The following is a 16,388-nucleotide window of genomic DNA, read 5'->3' as shown; positions in this document are numbered from 1 at the left end:
GTCATGGGGACAGCATGGGGACACACAGACATGGACATAGGGACAGGGACAGCGTCATGGGGACAGCATGGGGACATACGGACACGGGGACAGGGACAGCGTCACGGGACAGCATGGGGACACACGGACAGGGGACAGGGACAGCGTCACGGGGACAGCATGGGGACACACAGACATGGACATAGGGACAGGGACAGCATCACGGGACAGCGTGGGGACACACGGACATGGACATGGGGACAGGGACAGCGTCATGGGGACAGAGTGGGGACACACAGACATGGACACCGGGATGGGGACAGCATCACGGGGACAGCGTGGGGGACACACAGACATGGACATGGGGACAGGGACAGCGTCATGGGGACAGAGTGGGGACACACGGACATGGACACCGGGATGGGGACACCTTGGGAACACAGTGACTGGGACATGGGGACAGCATCATGGGGACACCATGGGGACACACAGACATGGTCACCATGATGGGGACACACAGACACTGTCACCAGGATGGGGACACACAGACATAGTCACTGGGACACATGGACAGTGTCATGGGGACACCATGGGGACATGGTCACTGGGACAGGGGACATTATGGGGACAGAGTCACAGCACGGGGGGGCGACAGAGGGACACGGTGACAGGGACAGGGACATCCAGGGGGACATGGGGACAATGGTGATGGGGCCAGCAGGACACTGAGTGGGACACAGATGGACACTGGGTGGGACACAGGTGACACAGATGGACACTCGATGGGACACGGGTGACACACAGGGAGACAAGGGACACAAGGGATGAACCAAGGGGACACTGTGGGGGACATGGGGCACCTGGGGGACACAGAGGGACACTGGGTGGCACACGGGTGACACCGAGGGACAAGGGGACACTGCCCCTGACTCACGTGCAGCTGAACGGGGCCCCCTCGGCAGCCTGGGGGCCCGGCCGGCCTGGGGACAGCGGCACCGAGGGCTCAGCCCCCGCCAGCGCCGGGGACACTGCGGGGACACCAAGGGGTCACCAAAGGACAGCCAGAGTGACCCCAGAGTGACCCCAGAGTGACCCCAGCACTGCCTGACCCTCCACCCTGACCCCACCACCCAGAGTGACCCCCATCCCTGAACTGCCCCCCAGCACCCCCAAACTGCCCTCAGTACCCCTAAACTGCCCCCATCACCCTCAACCTGCCCTCAGTACCCCCAAACTGCCCCCATCACCCTCAACCTGCCCTCAGTACCCCCAAACTGCCCTCAGTACCCCCAAACTGCCCCCATCACCCCCAAACTGCCCCCATCACCCCCAAACTGCCCCCCTCACCCCCAAGCTGCCCTCAGTACCCCCAAGCTGCCCTCAGTACCCCCAAAACTCACACACCCCTACTCCCAAACTGCCCCCATACCTGCCCTCAGTACCTCCAACCTGCCCTCAGCACCCCCAAACCCCCCTGCCCCCTCAGTACCTGCTCTGTCGGGCTGCCCAAAGGCCCCCTCCTTTTTGAGGGGGGCCATGTGCTGGCAGCCCCCCTCCCCCGGGGCGCAGGCCTTGGGCTGGGGGGGCCTCTCGGGGGGCGGCTGCCCCGGGGGGCGCAGGGGGGGCCCCCCCCGGCCCTCCCCGTTCAGCTGCCGGGGGGGCCCCGCGTCCTCCGAGGCCTCCGAGCCCGTCCCGTCCTCGTCTTCTTCATCCTCATCTTCCTCCTCCTCTTCCTCCTCCCGCGCTGAGGCCTCGCTGCTGCTGCAGGGGGGCTGGGGGTCCCCAAAACCGTGAGCATCCCCCCAAAGGGAACGCCAGGAGCTGAGGCCCCCCCCTCCCCGACAATCTGCAGCCCCGACACCAAAATCGACAGCCCCCACCAAAACAGGGGCTCCAAAGCTGCTCCTTGACCCCCCCACAGTGTGACACCGCCACCCCAAAAAATTCAGAATACCCTCAGTCCTGAAAGTCACCCTCCCAATCCAGGAGACCCCCAAGAATGAACCCCCCCAGTCCTGCAGGTTCCTCCTCCAACCCAGGATTCTCCAATTCCATCCCCCCCCTTCCCCAGAGCTGTCACCCCAGAATTGTCATTGACCCCCCTCAACTTGTCCTGGGGTTCCCCCAACGTCCCAGCCCCCATCCTCATCCAGTCCTGGCTCTTGGTGACCCCAAAACCCCCTAAGGTCCCCACTGTCACCTCAGGTCTCCTAAATCCCCCTGTCCCTGTCCCGCCCTCTCCAGGTCACCCAAGTCCTCTTGGGGGTCCCCAACATCCCCTTGAGATCTCTGCTGTCCCCTCAGGCCCCCAATCCCCTGAGAGGTCCCCTAAAGGTGGTCCCCAACCCTCTCAGGCCTCTCAGCCCCCCAAATTCCCTCAGGAGACACCCCCAGATCCCCTCAGCTGCCCCAGTTCCCTCAGGGGACCCCTAAATCCCCTCAGGCTCCCTCCCCAAGTCCCTTTCTCTGTGTCCTGTGTCCCTTCCCCACCAGGTCCCCTCCACCTTGTGTCCCCACTCTGTCCCCACCAACCCTTCAAGGATCCCCTCAGGTCCCCAATGCCCCCTCACCACCCCTGTCCCCTTCAGCCCTCCTGTCCCCGGTCCCCCAGAGCCCCCCGGTCCCCTCAGACACCCCCAAATTCCCACCACCTCACCCCCGGCCCCCTCAGGGTCACCCCCCCAGAGCCCCCCAGTCCCCTCCATGCCCTCAGGGTCCCCTCAGCCCTCCCGGCTCCCCCTCACGACCCTCGAACCCCTCATGGCCCCTTCTCACGACCGCCGGCCCCTTCCCCAGTGTCCCCTCAGGGCCCCCCCCTCATAGAGCCCCCCGTTCCCCCCTCACGACCCCCGGGCCCCCCATGTAACCCCCCCCCTTTCCCGCGCTCCCCTCACGACCCTCAGGATCCCCTCAGGCCCCCCCGCTGCCCCCTCACGACCCCCGAACCTTTCCCTCCCCCCCCTGTTCCTCTCAGTGCTCGGTTCCCTGCTCACGACCCCCGGGCCCCTCGCTCCTCTCAGACCCCGAGCCCCCCGGCCCTTCCCGCGCTCCCCCTCACGGCCCTCGCACCCCTCAGGGTCCCCCCACACCATCCCCTGTCCACGGATCCGCCTCTTCCCCTCATGTCTCGTCCCCTTCCCGCGCTCCCCCTCACGACCCCCGGGCCCCTCCCCAGTGTCCAGCATCCCCCGGTGCCCCCTTACGACCCCCGCACCCCTCAGTCCTCATGACTGCCTTCGATGCCCCCTCAGGGTCCCCTCAGCCCCCGGTACCCCCCTCACGACTCCCGCACCCCCCATTCCCCTCAGCCCCTCATCGCTCCCCCCCTTCCCGCGCTCCTCCTCACGACTCCCGGTCCCCTCCCCGCCAGTGCCCCCTCACGACCCGCGCACCCCTCAGTCCTCATGACTCCCTTCGATGCCCCCTCAGCCCCCGGTGCCCCCTCACGAACCCCATTCCTGCCAGTCCCTCACGTCTCCCCCCGCCTTCCCGCGCTCCCCCTCACAATGCGCGGGTCCCCCGCTCCCCTCAGCCCCCCGCCGCTCCCCTCAGCCCCCCGCCGCTCCCCTCACGCCCCCTCCTCACCTTCCGCGCCCTCCCCGCGGCCGCTCTCCCGCGCTCCCCGCGGGCCGTGGCGATGGCGCCCAGCCGGGTGCGCTCGGGCCGGGCCCCGCCGCCCGTTCCGCCGCCGCCGCCCGCCCCGGGGGCCGCTCCGGCCGCCCCCCCGCCGCCGCCGGGCGCGGCCGAGCCCTGGAGGCGGCCGCGGGTGAGGCGGCCGTCGCCGCCGAGCAGCCGCGCGGTGTCGCGGAGGCTGACGGGCGGCGGGCGGCGGGCGGGCGGCGGCGGGCGGCGCGGCGGCTGCACGCGGGCGGCGTTGCGGTACGAGATGCTGCCCTTGTAGGAGACGCGGAGCACGGCGCGCTGCTGGATCAGCTTCTCCAGCTCGGCACGGGTGCGCTCGGGCTCGGGGCCGTGCCGCCGCCGCACCATGCGGCAGATGCGCTCCAGGTCCGGCCGCGCCTTGCGCGAACGCAGCGAGTCGATGGTGTCCAGGATCCACTCCTGGTACCGCGGGGCCTGCTCGGGGCCCGGCGGCGGCGGCGGCGGCACCGCCATGGCCCCCCCCGCGGCACCGCCGGCCCCCCCCTCCCGCGCCCCTTCCTCCTCCTCCTCCTCCTCCTCCTCCGCCCCCGCCCCGCCCGCGCGCGCCCGCTCGGAGGAGGAGCCGCGGCCGCCGCGCGCGCGCGCCTCGGGGTGGAGCCGCCCCCTGTGGCCGCGCCCACGGAAAGCCGCACCCACAAACGGTGATTAAGCCACGCCCACCCAGCTGAAGTCACGCCCACCTGCATGGGAACCACGCCCACAACCAGAGCCCCGCCCCCTCTGGCATTAAGACACGCCCATCCGTTTAAGCCGCGCCCAGATTTACAAGACCACGCCCCTTCTGATGAGACCACGCCCATTGTTAGAGGCCACGCCTACCGCTGGGATCCCCCGGTCCCCGAAAATGGGGGACCCCCAATTGCCAGGACCCCGGAACCCATGGAGCCCCTCCAAACCAATGGAGCCCCCCCAAACCCATAGGGTCACCCCAAACCCATCGGGATCACCCCAAACCATTGAGACTCCCAAATCCATGGAGCCCCCCCAAACCAATGGGGTCACCACAAACCCATCGGGATCACCCCAAACCCATGGGGTCACCCCAAACCCATGAAGCCCCCCCCCAGATCCACTGGGATCACCCCAAACCCATGGAGGCCCCACAAACCCATGCAGCCCCCACAAACCAATGGGGTCACCCCAAACCCATGAGGTCACCACGATCCCATGGGGTCACCTCCAACCCATGGAACCCCCCCAAACCCATGGAACCCCCCCTGAACCCATAGGGTCACCTCAAACCCACAGGTCACCCCAATTCCAGGGCCCCCCAAAGTCATGGACACCCCAAATCCACGGGGTCACCCCGATCCCTTGGAGGCCCCCAGACCCATTGGGGTCATCCCCCAAACCCACAAGGTCACCCCAAACCCACGGGTCACCTCAATTCCAGGGCCCCCCAAAGTCAAGGACACCCCAAACCCGCGGGGTCCCCCCCAGACTCATAGGAACCCCCACTCTGGGAGCACCCCAAAATTTCCAAACCCAATTTTTCTCCCAAACTTTATTGATTTGTCCCAAACCCGTTTACAACGAAGCCTTGGGGGCTTGAGCCCCCCTCAGGGGCTTTTGGGAACCTTCCCTGGTTTTGGGGACCCCCATTTGGGGTCAAAGGGGGGGGGCTTCCATCTGGGGGGGGTTAAAAAGCCCTGGGACCCCCAAACATCACCCAGGAAAACCCCAAAACCAGGGTCACAGCCCTGGGACCCCCAAACATCACCCAGGGACACCCCAAAACCCCAAAACCGGGGGTCCCAGTCCCAGGACCCCCCAAACCCCCTGGGGTTCAGGGGTATTTCAGGTATTCCCAGGTTTTGGGGATCAGGCTTTATGGGGTGCTTTATAGGATTTTGGGGTCCAGCTGTACATTTTTTGGGTCCAGGTGTGCATTTTGAGGTCCAGCTGTGCATTTTGAGGTCCAGCTGTGCAGTTTTAGGGTCCAGGTGTACATTTTAGGATCCAGGTGTTCATTTTGGGGTCCAGCTGTGCATTTGGGGTCCAGCTGTGTAGTTTTGGGGTCCAGCTGTGCATTTGGGGTGCCCCCCCCGTGCTCTGGGGTCAGGTCCTGGCAGGTTCTTGAACCTCAGCACGATCTGGGGGCAGAAAAAGCCTCAAAATCCCCCAAAACCTCCCCCAAACCCCCCCTAGGAACCCCAAAAACCCCCAGAGACCCCAAAACCCCCAGAGTTCCCAAATCCCCATAGACCCCAAAACTCCTCAGGGACCCCAAACTCCCCGCAAGGATCCCCCAAAAGTCCCCAAGGAACACCCCAATGGGACAAGGGACACTTTGGGGATCCCCTGGGGGGGCAGGGGACACACTGGGGACACCCAGAGGGACAAGGGACACACCTGGGGACAGCCCGGGTGGGGGGGGTGACACACTGGGGGGACAGGGATGGCCCTGGGGACCATCCTGGGGGGGGTTGGGACACCTGGGGACAATGGGGACACACCTTGAAGGGCCACCAGAGGTGTCTGAGGAAGGGGAAGGTCCCAGCTCTGGCTGCAGCACCTGGGGACAGGGACACCTGTGTGACACCTGGGGACATCTGCAGACACCTGTGTGACACTTGGGGACACCTGGGAACATCTGCGGACACCTGTGTGACACTTGGGGACATCTGCAGACACCTGTGTGACACCTGGGGACACCTGTGTGACACCTGGGGACACCTGGGAACATCTGCGGACACCTGTGTGACACTTGGGGACACCTGGGGACAGGGACGCCTGTGTGACACCTGGGGACATCTGCAGACACCTGTGTGACACTTGGGGACACCTGGGAACATCTGTGGACGCCTGTGTGACACGTGGGGACACCTGGGGACAGGGACGCCTGTGTGACACCTGTGTGACACCTGGGGACACCTGTGTGACACTTGGGGACACCTGGGAACATCTGCGGACACCTGTGTGACACTTGGGGACACCTGGGGACAGGGACACCTGCGTGACACCTGTGTGACACTTGGGGACATCTGTGGACACCTGTGTGACACCTGTGGACACCTGGGGACAGGGACACCTGCGTGACACTTGGGGACACCTGTGTGCCACCTGTGGACAGGTACACTGTCACAGCCCTGGGGACACTGCCACCATCCTGGGGACATCCCAGTTCCCTCCCTGTGCCTGGGGACACCCAGCGATGACACCGAGGTGCCACCAGAGCCCCCCGTGCTGGGGACAGCAATGTCCCCTCGAGGCCAAGGACACCAACACGTGTCCCCCCTGAGGACACCCTGGGGACACCAATGTCCCCAGACCCGATGTCACCAGTGTCCCCCCCCCAACCCCTGCATTCCCAGTCCCCTCCTCTGTCACCTTCCCGTGCTGGAGTTGTCCCCCTGTGACCCTCCCCCCGTGTGTCCCTGATGTCCCCATGTGTCCCCCTGTGTCACCTTCTGCCTGTCCAGCACGCTCATGGCAAAGTGTCCCCTCTGTCCCTGTGTCCCCCTGTCCCTGTCCCCATTGTCCCCTGTCGCCCTGTGCCCCTGTCCCAGTGTACCCTGTCCCTGTGTCCCCCTGTCCCCTGTGTCCCCTCTGTCCCCCGTCCCTGTGTCCCCATAGTCCTCTGTCCCCCATCCCTGTGTCCCCCTCGTCCCCTGTCCCCAGCCAAGGGACCCCGTGCCCCGAGCTGGCCCCGCTTTGGGGACTGTGGGGACCCCAAAACCACCGGGGGGACCCCAAACCACCAGGAGGGACAGGGGTGTGGGGGGACAGTTGCTCTTGAGGACATCGAGGGGACAGGGGGACATGGGAGTGTCCTCAAGGGACAGGGGACACCCTAAAGAGGGGACACCCGAAAGGGACAGGGGACACCTCAAAGGGGACAAGGGACTCCTGTCCCCCCCAAAGAGACAGGGGACACCCAAAAGGGGACAGGGGACAGGGGATCCCCCAAATGGACAGGGGACATCCTGAAACGGACAGGGGACACCTGAAAGGGGACAGGGGACACCCACAAGGGGACAGGGGACACCTGAAAGGGACAGGGGACACCTGAAAGGGGACAGGGGACACCCACAAGGGGACAGGGGACACCTGAAAGGGACAGGGGACACCCGAAAGGGGACAGGGAACACCCACAAGGGGACAGGGGACACCTGAAAGGGACAGGGGATGCCCCAAAAGGGACAGGGCTCCTTAAAGGGGACAGGGGACGCCTTAATGGGGACAGGGGACACCGGGGGGGGGGGACAGGGGACACCCCAAATGGACAGAGGACACCCCAAAGGAACATGGAACTGCTCCAGGGGACATGGGACACCCCAAAACACAGAGCCCCCCCCCAAAGCAGACTGGGGACCCCCAGAGGGACCCAGAGGAACGGGAGGGGACAGGGGGGACCCCAAAAGGGCCCGAGGCCACCCCACATCCCCCGGCCCCCCCTCACCGTGTCCGGAGCTGTCGCCGGCCGCTGTCCCCGGGGGCTCAGACTTTGTCCCTGGGGCCTCCCAGTACGGCCCAGTCGGACCAGTGACCCCGCTCGGGGTCCCCGATCGGGGAAACTGAGGCAGGAGCAACCCCCCCTGAGGGACCCCAAAAACCACTCGGGACCTTGGGGGTGTCCCTCTGCCCCCCCCCAATCAGGGCTCACTCTGGGGGGTCCCTCCGCGGTTTTGGGGCGCCCCCGGCCCGGGCTGCTCGCGGGGGGGCTCCCCCCGGGCCTGGCCCCACCCGTAGCGGAGGAGGCGCCCCAAAAGCAGCGCCCAGAGCAGCGCCTGCACCCACAGCTGGAACGGGGGGTCCCAGCCCCAGCCGGGCCCCCCGGGGGACATCGCTGTCCCCTCCTGTCCCCCCCGGTGTCCCGGTACCGCCCGTGCCCCTCGGCTTTGTCCCCGAACCCCCGGGAATGGGGGAGGGACGGGCCTGGCCCGGCCACGCCCCCCGGGCCCCCCCAAATCCATCCCGGGGGCACCGGGAGCGCCCCCCCTTCCCTCCCCCAGGACCACGCCCTGCTGGGCCACGCCCCTTTCCCAAACCACTCCCCCATCACCATGACAACGGCCCATTGACACCGCCTCTTTATTCAGTCACGCCCACATCACCATGGCAACAGACCACGCCCCCTTCCAGGGGCCGTGCCCGATCCCATGGCAACCCCGCGCGCCCTCTGTCGCTATGGCAACGCCAGCGCCGCGCCCATTCCGAGGCCGCGCCCATTAAGGGAACACGCCCCTTTCCCCTCTTACACACCCAGACCACGCCCCAAAAGCCACGCCCCCTGTCAATGGCAACGCCCGCTCCCTAACCAGGCCCCGCCCCTCTCCCCGCCCTTTCCCAGGCCCCGCCCATTGGGGGAGGGGGTGACACCCCCGGGAGCGCTCAGGGGACCCCAGACCCTTCCCCGCCCCCCCCGCAGGTCCTGCCCAGCATCCCCCGGTTCGCCCAACGGGGCACGGGGCCCCTGGTGCCGGTGCGTCCGGAGCTCCCCGGCCCGTTCCCGCCGCTCACCGCTCTCTCGTCCCCACGGTCCCCCTCGGTCCCTCCGCTCCCTCCCCCGCTGTCCCCGGTCTCCCCTCACGCTCTGTTTTCCTGCCGGCCCCCGGTCCCGCTCCCTCCGCTCACCGCTCTCCGGCTCCCCCGGTGCCCAAGCCCCAGTATCCCGCTCACCCTCTCCCGCCCCGCTCCCTGCACTCCGCTACCCCGATGTCCCGATATCCCGGAGTTCTGCTCTTCGGCTTTCCCCGGTACCCGCTCTCCCAATACCCTGTTGTGTATCCCGGTGTCTATCCCGGTGTCTCGGTGTCTATCCCGCTGTCTATCCCGCTATTCCGGAGTACATCCCGCGGTGTATCGCGTTCTCTATCCCGATATCCGGCTGTTTATCGCGGTGTCTATCGCGATATCCCGGTACCCCCTCACCTCTCTCCCGCTCCCGCAGCCTTTTCCCCTCACGGGCCCGGTGCCCCCGCGGACCCCGCCCACCGCCCGCTCCTGCCGCTCATTGGCTGCGCCGCCCGGCCCCCGCTTCCCATTGGCCAGCGCGGTCCGTGTCCCACCCACTGCCGTCCCATTGGCCAACGCGGCCCGAGGCCTACCCCCTCTGCTTCCCATTGGTCAGAGGTGCCGTCAATCCAGAGATCGCCCCGGCCCTGACCCATTCATTAAACTCGAACCCGCCGAGGGGCGGGGCCTAGTGCAGGGGGCGGGGCCGAACGGGATTGACATGTGATGGGCGGGGTTTGTTCAGGGGGCGGGACATCCGTGATTGACAAGGAGGGGCGGGGCTGTGTGGGCCAGTGGCGGGACTTGCACTACCTGCCTCGTGCCTTGCACGAGGGCTCATTAATTAACTCTCTTAATTAAACTAATGAGTTCCCCAATAAACCCTGCTCTGTCCTCCATGTCAATTAATGCACCTTCCTTTCCTATCCCTGTACAACTAACAAGCTCCAGTTTAATTTCCCCAGCTCATTAGCATATGCTAATGTATGGCTGATGACAGCAATTAGCAGGGCTCCTGCTGCTCTTAATTACTCATTAGCTGGGACGGGCCTGCCTGTTAATTGGCTTGAGGAGCCTCACATCATAACCCCCAGCTCATTAACCTTCCTCATTAATGTTTCTTCATTAACATTTCCATTAATGCTCCCCCTTATTAGGACTCCTCCCTAAAGCTCACCCCACTGACACCTACCTTCATTAACGCCTCTTATTAGCACCCTCCCTCATTAACCCCCCCCATCACTGAAGCTCTGGCTCACTCCTGCCCCGCCCATCTTCATTAACGCCCCTAATTAGCAGTGCTGCTCATTAACACTCCTCCCTTATCAAGCCCATTTACCACATAAGTTTACCCTGCCCTCATTAACACCCCTCATTAACGCCCCTCAGGCCCCCCCCCCCCCCCGAATGGCAGCGCTGCAGTTCCGGCGGTGACCGCGGGGGGGCGATGGAGGGGGAGGGTCCAGGAGGTGACAGCGAGGGGTGGGGGAGGGGCAGGGCGGTGACCACGGGGGGACAGAGGCCGGCCCAGGAGGGGGAGGGGTCGCTGCAGTCCAGTCCCGACCGTGACCCTGGGGAGAGGGGGCGGGGGGGGGGGAGGGGGAGCGGCGGTGACGACGAGAGGACAGTGGCGGTCCCGGGGTGGGGGAGGGGTCGCTGCAGTTCCGGCGGTGACCGGGAGGGGGCGGTGTTGGGGTGGGGGAGGGGTCGCTGCAGTTCCGGCGGCGGCCGCAGGGGGCGGTGTTGGGGTGGGGGATGGGGAGGGGTCGCTGCATTTCCGGCGGCGGGCGCGGGAGGCGCTGCAGAGTCGGGGAGGGGGCGCTGCAGTTCCGGCGGCGGCCGCGGGAGGCGCTGCAGAGTCGGGGAGGGGGCGCTGCAGTTCCGGCGGCGGCCGCGGGCGGCGCTGTCGGGCCGGGAGGGGCGGGCGGGGGTCCCGCAGTTCCGGCGGCCGCCGGCGGGGGGAGCCCGCGGGCGCGGGGCGGTGCGGGGGGGTCGCGCCGCGATCGCCGCATGGAGCTGAACCCGCAGGTACGGGGGGGTCCGGGGGTCCGGGGGGGTCCGGGGGGCACGGGGGAGGTCCAGGGGCGCCGTTTGGGTCTGGGGGAGCGGCCCCCGGGGGAGGAGGGGATGGGGGGGCCGGGGGGAGCCGCCCCCGCAGGTGCGGAGGGGCCGGGGGGGCGCTGGGAAATGGGGGAGGGGGTGAGAAAGGGGCGTCGTTAAAATGGGGGGGTTGGAATGGGGGGGATTTAACGGGGGGGGGTCGCGTAAATCTGGGGTGGGTCCTGCGAAAATGGGGGGGGGGTCGTGGGAACTGGGGGGTCCCGAGGTGCGGGGGAGGGGCCGTGAAAGGAGGGGGGGCTGGGAAAAGCGGGGGGGGGCTGGGGAAAGGGGGGGCGAGCGATGTCCCGGGGGGGGGCCGGGGGTGACATTTGGGGAGGGGGGGAGCAGGGCGGGGGCCGGGGATAAAGGGGGGGGTGGGGAAGAGGGCGGGGGCCGGGAATTGAGGGGGGGCGCTTGAGAAGGGGGGTGCGGCCCCTCCCGACCCCCCCTCATTTGGGACCCTCCTGGGGGGACGCGTTTGTTCCCCCCCCACCCCAGGGAATCTGAGGCGGGGGGGGAGGGGGGTGGGGACCCCCCAGGTTTTTATTTTTTTGGGGGGGGCTGAGGGGGGTCCGCCCCCGCCTCAGTTTCCCCAAGGGGGGGGGGGGTGCAATTGGGGGGGTTTGGGGGGGGGGGGGCCGATGTCGCGCGCGGAGCATTCTGGGATGGCGCTGCGCCCCCCCCCCCATCATTCCGGGGGGAGGGGGGGGTGATGGGGGGATTCTCCCACAATGCACCGCGGCGCCGTCGCCCCTGGCAACCCGGGGCTGAGCTTCCCACAATGCACCGCGGCCGCATCGGCCCCTGCGCGGGGTGAGGGGGGGGCCCTGGCGGTCCCGGGGGGGGGCGGGGGCGGATAATCGATAATCGATAATCGATAATCGCCTTTGACCCCCCCGGGGCCGCGGCTTGGGGCGGGGGGGGGCTCCGATCCCGGCGGGATTTGGAGGGAGCAGATGGTCCGGGGAGGGGGGGGGGGGGGCACGGACAGAACGTCAGGGCCCCCCCGGATTTGGGGGGGGCTGGACCCCCCCTGGATGGGGGGGAGGGGCGGGCGCCCGGCCCCGCCCGCCTTGGGGGGGGCGGAATTTGAGGGGGGGCTCGGCTCCCCTCGATTCGGGGGGGGGCGCAGATGGGGGGGGGGTCCGCACAGCGCGGTCCCCCCTCACCCCCCATTAACTCACCCCCCATTAATTCACCCCCCCATTAATTCACCGCCCCATTAACTCACCCCCCCATTAATTCACCCCCCCATTAATTTCACCCCCTCATTAATTCAGCCCCATTAATTCACCCCCCTATTAATTCGTCCACTCATTAATTCCCCCCCTCATTAACTCACACCCCAATTCATTTAACCCCCCCATTAATTCGCTCCCCCATTCACCCCCCAATTTATTTAACCCCTCTCATTAATTAACCCCCCAATTAATTTAACCCCCCCTCATTAATTTAACCTCCCCCATTAGTTCAGTCCCCCTCGTTAATTCACCCCCTCATAAACGAACCCCCCATTAATTTAACCCCTTATTAATTCACCCCCGTTATTTCCTCACTCAATAATTACCCTCCCATTAATTTAACCCCCCATTAATCCCCCCTCATTAATTCCCCCCATTAACCCCTCTCTCATTAATTCCCCTTATTAATCCCCCCTCATTAATTCCCCCATTAACCCCCCCTCATTGATTCCCCCCATTAACCCCTATCTCATTAATTCCCCCCATTAACCCCTCTCTCATTAATTCCCCCCATTAACCCCTCTCTCATTAATTACCCCCATTAATCCCCCCTCATTGATTCCCCCCATTAACCCCTATCTCATTAATTCCCCCCATTAACCCCTCTCTCATTAATCACCCCCATTAACCCTTCTCTCATTAATTCCCCCCATTAACCCCTCTCTAACCCCCTCCCCATTTTCTCTCCCCAGCTTGGATCCCCCCGCTGAGGTTGGGGGGTCCCCGCGCCCCTCCCCCGCCATGGCGCGCCCCTCCCCCACCCCCGGCCCGGTTCCGCTCCCGGTTCTGGTCCCGGTTCTGGTCCCGGTGCTGCTGCTGGGGCTGCTCCCCCCGGGCCACGGTGAGGGACCGGGACGGGGGGGAGGGGACACGGGGGGGGCTTGAGGAGGGGGCGAGGGGTGGGCGGCACCCCAGGGGAGTGTAAGGGCTGTGTAAGGGGAGTGTAAGGGGAGTGTAAGGGAGTGTGAGTAGTGTGAGGGGTGTAAGGGCTGTGTAAGGGGTGTGTAAGGGGAGTGTAAGGGGAGTGTAAGGGGAGGGTGAGTAGTGTGAGGGGTGTAAGGGCTGTGTAAGGGGAGTGTGAGGAGTGTAAGGGGAGTGTGAGGGGTGTGTAAGGGGTGTGTAAGGGGAGTGTAAGGGGCGTGTAAGGGGCGTGTAAGAGGAGTGTGAGTAGTGTGAGGGGTGTAAGGGCTGTGTAAGGGGAGTGTAAGGGGTGTGTAAGGGGTGTGTAAGGGGTGTGTAAGGGAGTGTGAGTAGTGTGAGGGGTGTAAGGGGAGTGTAAGGGCTGTGTAAGGGGAGTGTGAGGGGTGTGTAAGGGGAGTGTGAGGGGAGTGTGAGGGGAGTGTAAGGGGTGTGTAAGGGGTGTGTAAGGGGAGTGTAAGGGGTGTGTGAGGGGTGTGTGAGGGGAGTGAGGGGTGTGAGGGGAGTAAGGGGTGTGTAAGGGGAGTGTAAGGGGAGTGTAAGGGGTGTGTGAGGGGAGTGTGAGGGGAGTGTGAGGGGTGTGTAAGGGGAGTGTACAGGGTGTGTAAGGGGAGTGTAAGGGGTGTGTGAGGGGTGTGTAAGGGGTGTGTGAGGGGTGTGTAAGGGGAGTGTGAGGGCTCTGTAAGGTGTGTACAACACCCAGGGGTGTGTAAGGGGTGTGTAATGGGTGAACAATACCTCAGGAGTGTGAATTGTGAGAGGAGTTTGTGAGAGGTGTGTAAGGGCTGTGTAAGGGCTGTACAACACCCCAGGTGTGTAAGGACTGTGTGAGGGCTGTGTAAGGGGTGTGTAATAGGTGTACAATACCCCAGCGGTGTAAAGGGCTGTGTAAGGGGTGTGTAAGGGCTGTGTAAGGGGTGTGTAAGGGGTGTGAAAAGGCTGTACAACACCCCAGGTGTGTAAGGGCTGTGTAAATGTTGTATCAGGGCTCTACAGTACTCCAGGTGTACAAGGGGTGAATAAGGGGAGTGTAAGGGGTGTACAATAACCTAGGGGTGTAATGGGTGTGTAATGGGTGTGTAATGGGTGTGTAATGGGTGTATCACAACCCCAGGTGTGTAAGGGGTGTGCAAGGGGTGTGCAAGGGGTGTGTAAGGATTATACAACACCTCAATGTTGCTCAGGGGCGTGCAAGGCCTGTGTGACAGCCCAGAGATGCCCAGGGGTGTGTAAGTGGTGTGTAAGGAGTGTGTAAGGGATGCACAGGGTTAGGGTTAGGGTGCAAGGGGTGTGTAAGGGGTGTGTAAGAGGTGTGTAAGGGCCTGTACAACACCCCAGGTGTGTAAGGAGTGTGTAAGAACTGTGTAAGGAGTGTGTAAGGGATGTGCAAGGGGTGTGTGAGGAGTGTGTAAGGGTTCTGTCTCTACAACACCCCAGGTGTGCACAGGGGGTGTATAAAGGGTGTGTAAGGCCTGTGCAACACCCCAGGTGTGTAAGGGGTGTGCAGTGAATCTGTAAGGGGTGTGTAAGGAGTGTGTAAGGAGTATGTCCATACAACACTTCAGGGATGCCCAGGGGTGTGTAAGTGGTGTGTAAGGGGTGTGTAAGGGGTGTGCAAGGGCCGTGTCACAGCCCGGAGGTACCTGGGGGTGCGAGGGTTGTGAATGTTTGTGCAAAGGGTGTGCAGGGATTGTGCAAGGGCTGTGTAAGGGGTGTGTAAAGAGTATGAAAGGGCTCTACAATACCCCAGATATGTAAAGGGTGTGTAAAGTGTGTGCAAGGAGTGTGTAAAGGGTGTGTAAGGGGTGTGCAGTGAGTGTGAAAGGGATGTGTAAAGAACATGTAAGGGCTGTGCAAGGGGTATGTAAAGGGTGTGCAAGGGCTGTGTAAGGGTGTGTAAATGGTGTGCAGTGAGTGTGCAAGGGCTGTGTAAATGGTGTGTAAGGGCTGTGTAAGGGCTATGTAAATGGTGTGCAGTGAGTGTGCAAGGGCTGTGTAAATGGTGTGTAAGGGGTGTGTAAATGGTGTGCAGTGAGTGTGCAAGGGCTGTGCAAGGGGTGTGCAAGGGCTGTGTAAATGGTGTGCAGTGAGTGTGCAAGGGATGTGTAAGGGGTGTGTAAGGAGTGTGCAAGGGCTGTGTAAATGGTGTGTAAGGAGTGTGTAAATGGTGTGTAAATGGTGTGTAAGGAGTGTGCAAGGGCTGTGTAAATGGTGTGTAAGGAGTGTGTAAGGGCTGTGTAAATGGTCTGTAAGGGCTGTGTAAGGGCTATGTAAATGGTGTGCAGTGAGTGTGCAAGGGCTGTGTAAATGGTGTGTAAGGGCTGTGTAAATGGTGTGTAAGGGCTGTGTAAATGGTGTGTAAATGGTGTGCAGTGAGTGTGCAAGGCTGGCACAACGGCCCCGAGCTGGGCCCGGCTCTTGGGGTGTCCCAGAATCCGGGAATGGGAATTCGGGATTGGGGGACCCGGGGCTTTGGGGGCCCCCGGGTGTTTGGAATTTGGGGTCCCCATTGCCAGGGATTGGGAGACCCCGAATTTTGGGGTCCCGGGCATCAGGATTGGGGGTTCCTGGATTTTGGGCGACCCAAACATGCCAGGTGTCCAGGATTTGGGGGATCCCAGGTGTTTGGGGATCCCAGGTGTTGAGGCTTGAGGGGGCCGCTGAATTTTTTGGGGACCCAAACACCCATCCGAGGTCTCAGGTACCACAGATTTGGGATCCCAGGTGTTTGGGGTTTGAGGTCCCAGGTGTTTGGGATTGGTGGATCCCAGGTGTTTGGGATTGGGGATCCAGGTGTTTGGGATTTGAGGTCCCAGGTTTCCAGGATTGGGGGAGCTCAGGTGTGTCAGATTTGGGGTGTCAGGTGTTCGGGATTGGGGTTATCCAGGTGTTCAGGATTGGGGGGTACCCGATGTCAGGGAATGGAGACCCAGAATTTTGGGGAACCCAAACATCCATTGGGGTCCCCGGTGTCGGGGATTTGGGGTCCTCCAGTGTCCAGGTTAGGGGGGACCTGGGTGTCCAGGATTG

At 64.1% G+C, this 16,388-nt stretch overlaps 2 protein-coding genes across 2 annotated transcripts in view; one reads left to right on the top strand and one right to left on the bottom strand.

Moving 5' to 3' along the window:
• Positions 1-909: 909 nt before the first annotated feature.
• Positions 910-4,095, bottom strand: LOC118700810 (sterile alpha motif domain-containing protein 1-like). The gene is made up of 3 exons (XM_036405387.1): positions 3,565-4,095; positions 1,469-1,751; positions 910-1,007 (listed from the first exon to the last, which is right to left on the bottom strand). Exons 1-3 carry the CDS (start codon positions 4,093-4,095, stop codon positions 910-912), a joined length of 912 nt encoding a protein of 303 aa, XP_036261280.1.
• A 6,957-nt stretch (positions 4,096-11,052) lies between these two features.
• The window catches only part of ADGRL1 (adhesion G protein-coupled receptor L1), a 57,250-nt gene continuing 51,914 nt past the window's right edge, over positions 11,053-16,388 (top strand). Inside the window, exons 1-2 of the mRNA XM_054518156.1 lie at positions 11,053-11,127; positions 13,133-13,281. Of these exons, the coding sequence (XP_054374131.1) occupies positions 13,182-13,281 (100 nt within the window). The 5' untranslated portion in view covers positions 11,053-11,127; positions 13,133-13,181. The remainder of the gene's footprint in view (positions 11,128-13,132; positions 13,282-16,388) is intronic.

This window comes from Molothrus ater, chromosome 37 (assembly GCF_012460135.2).
Source record: "Molothrus ater isolate BHLD 08-10-18 breed brown headed cowbird chromosome 37, BPBGC_Mater_1.1, whole genome shotgun sequence".
Classification (NCBI taxonomy): Eukaryota; Metazoa; Chordata; class Aves; order Passeriformes; family Icteridae; genus Molothrus; species Molothrus ater.
Note: the sequence above shows the minus strand (reverse complement) of the source record. Positions and strands in the feature narration are given on the sequence as shown.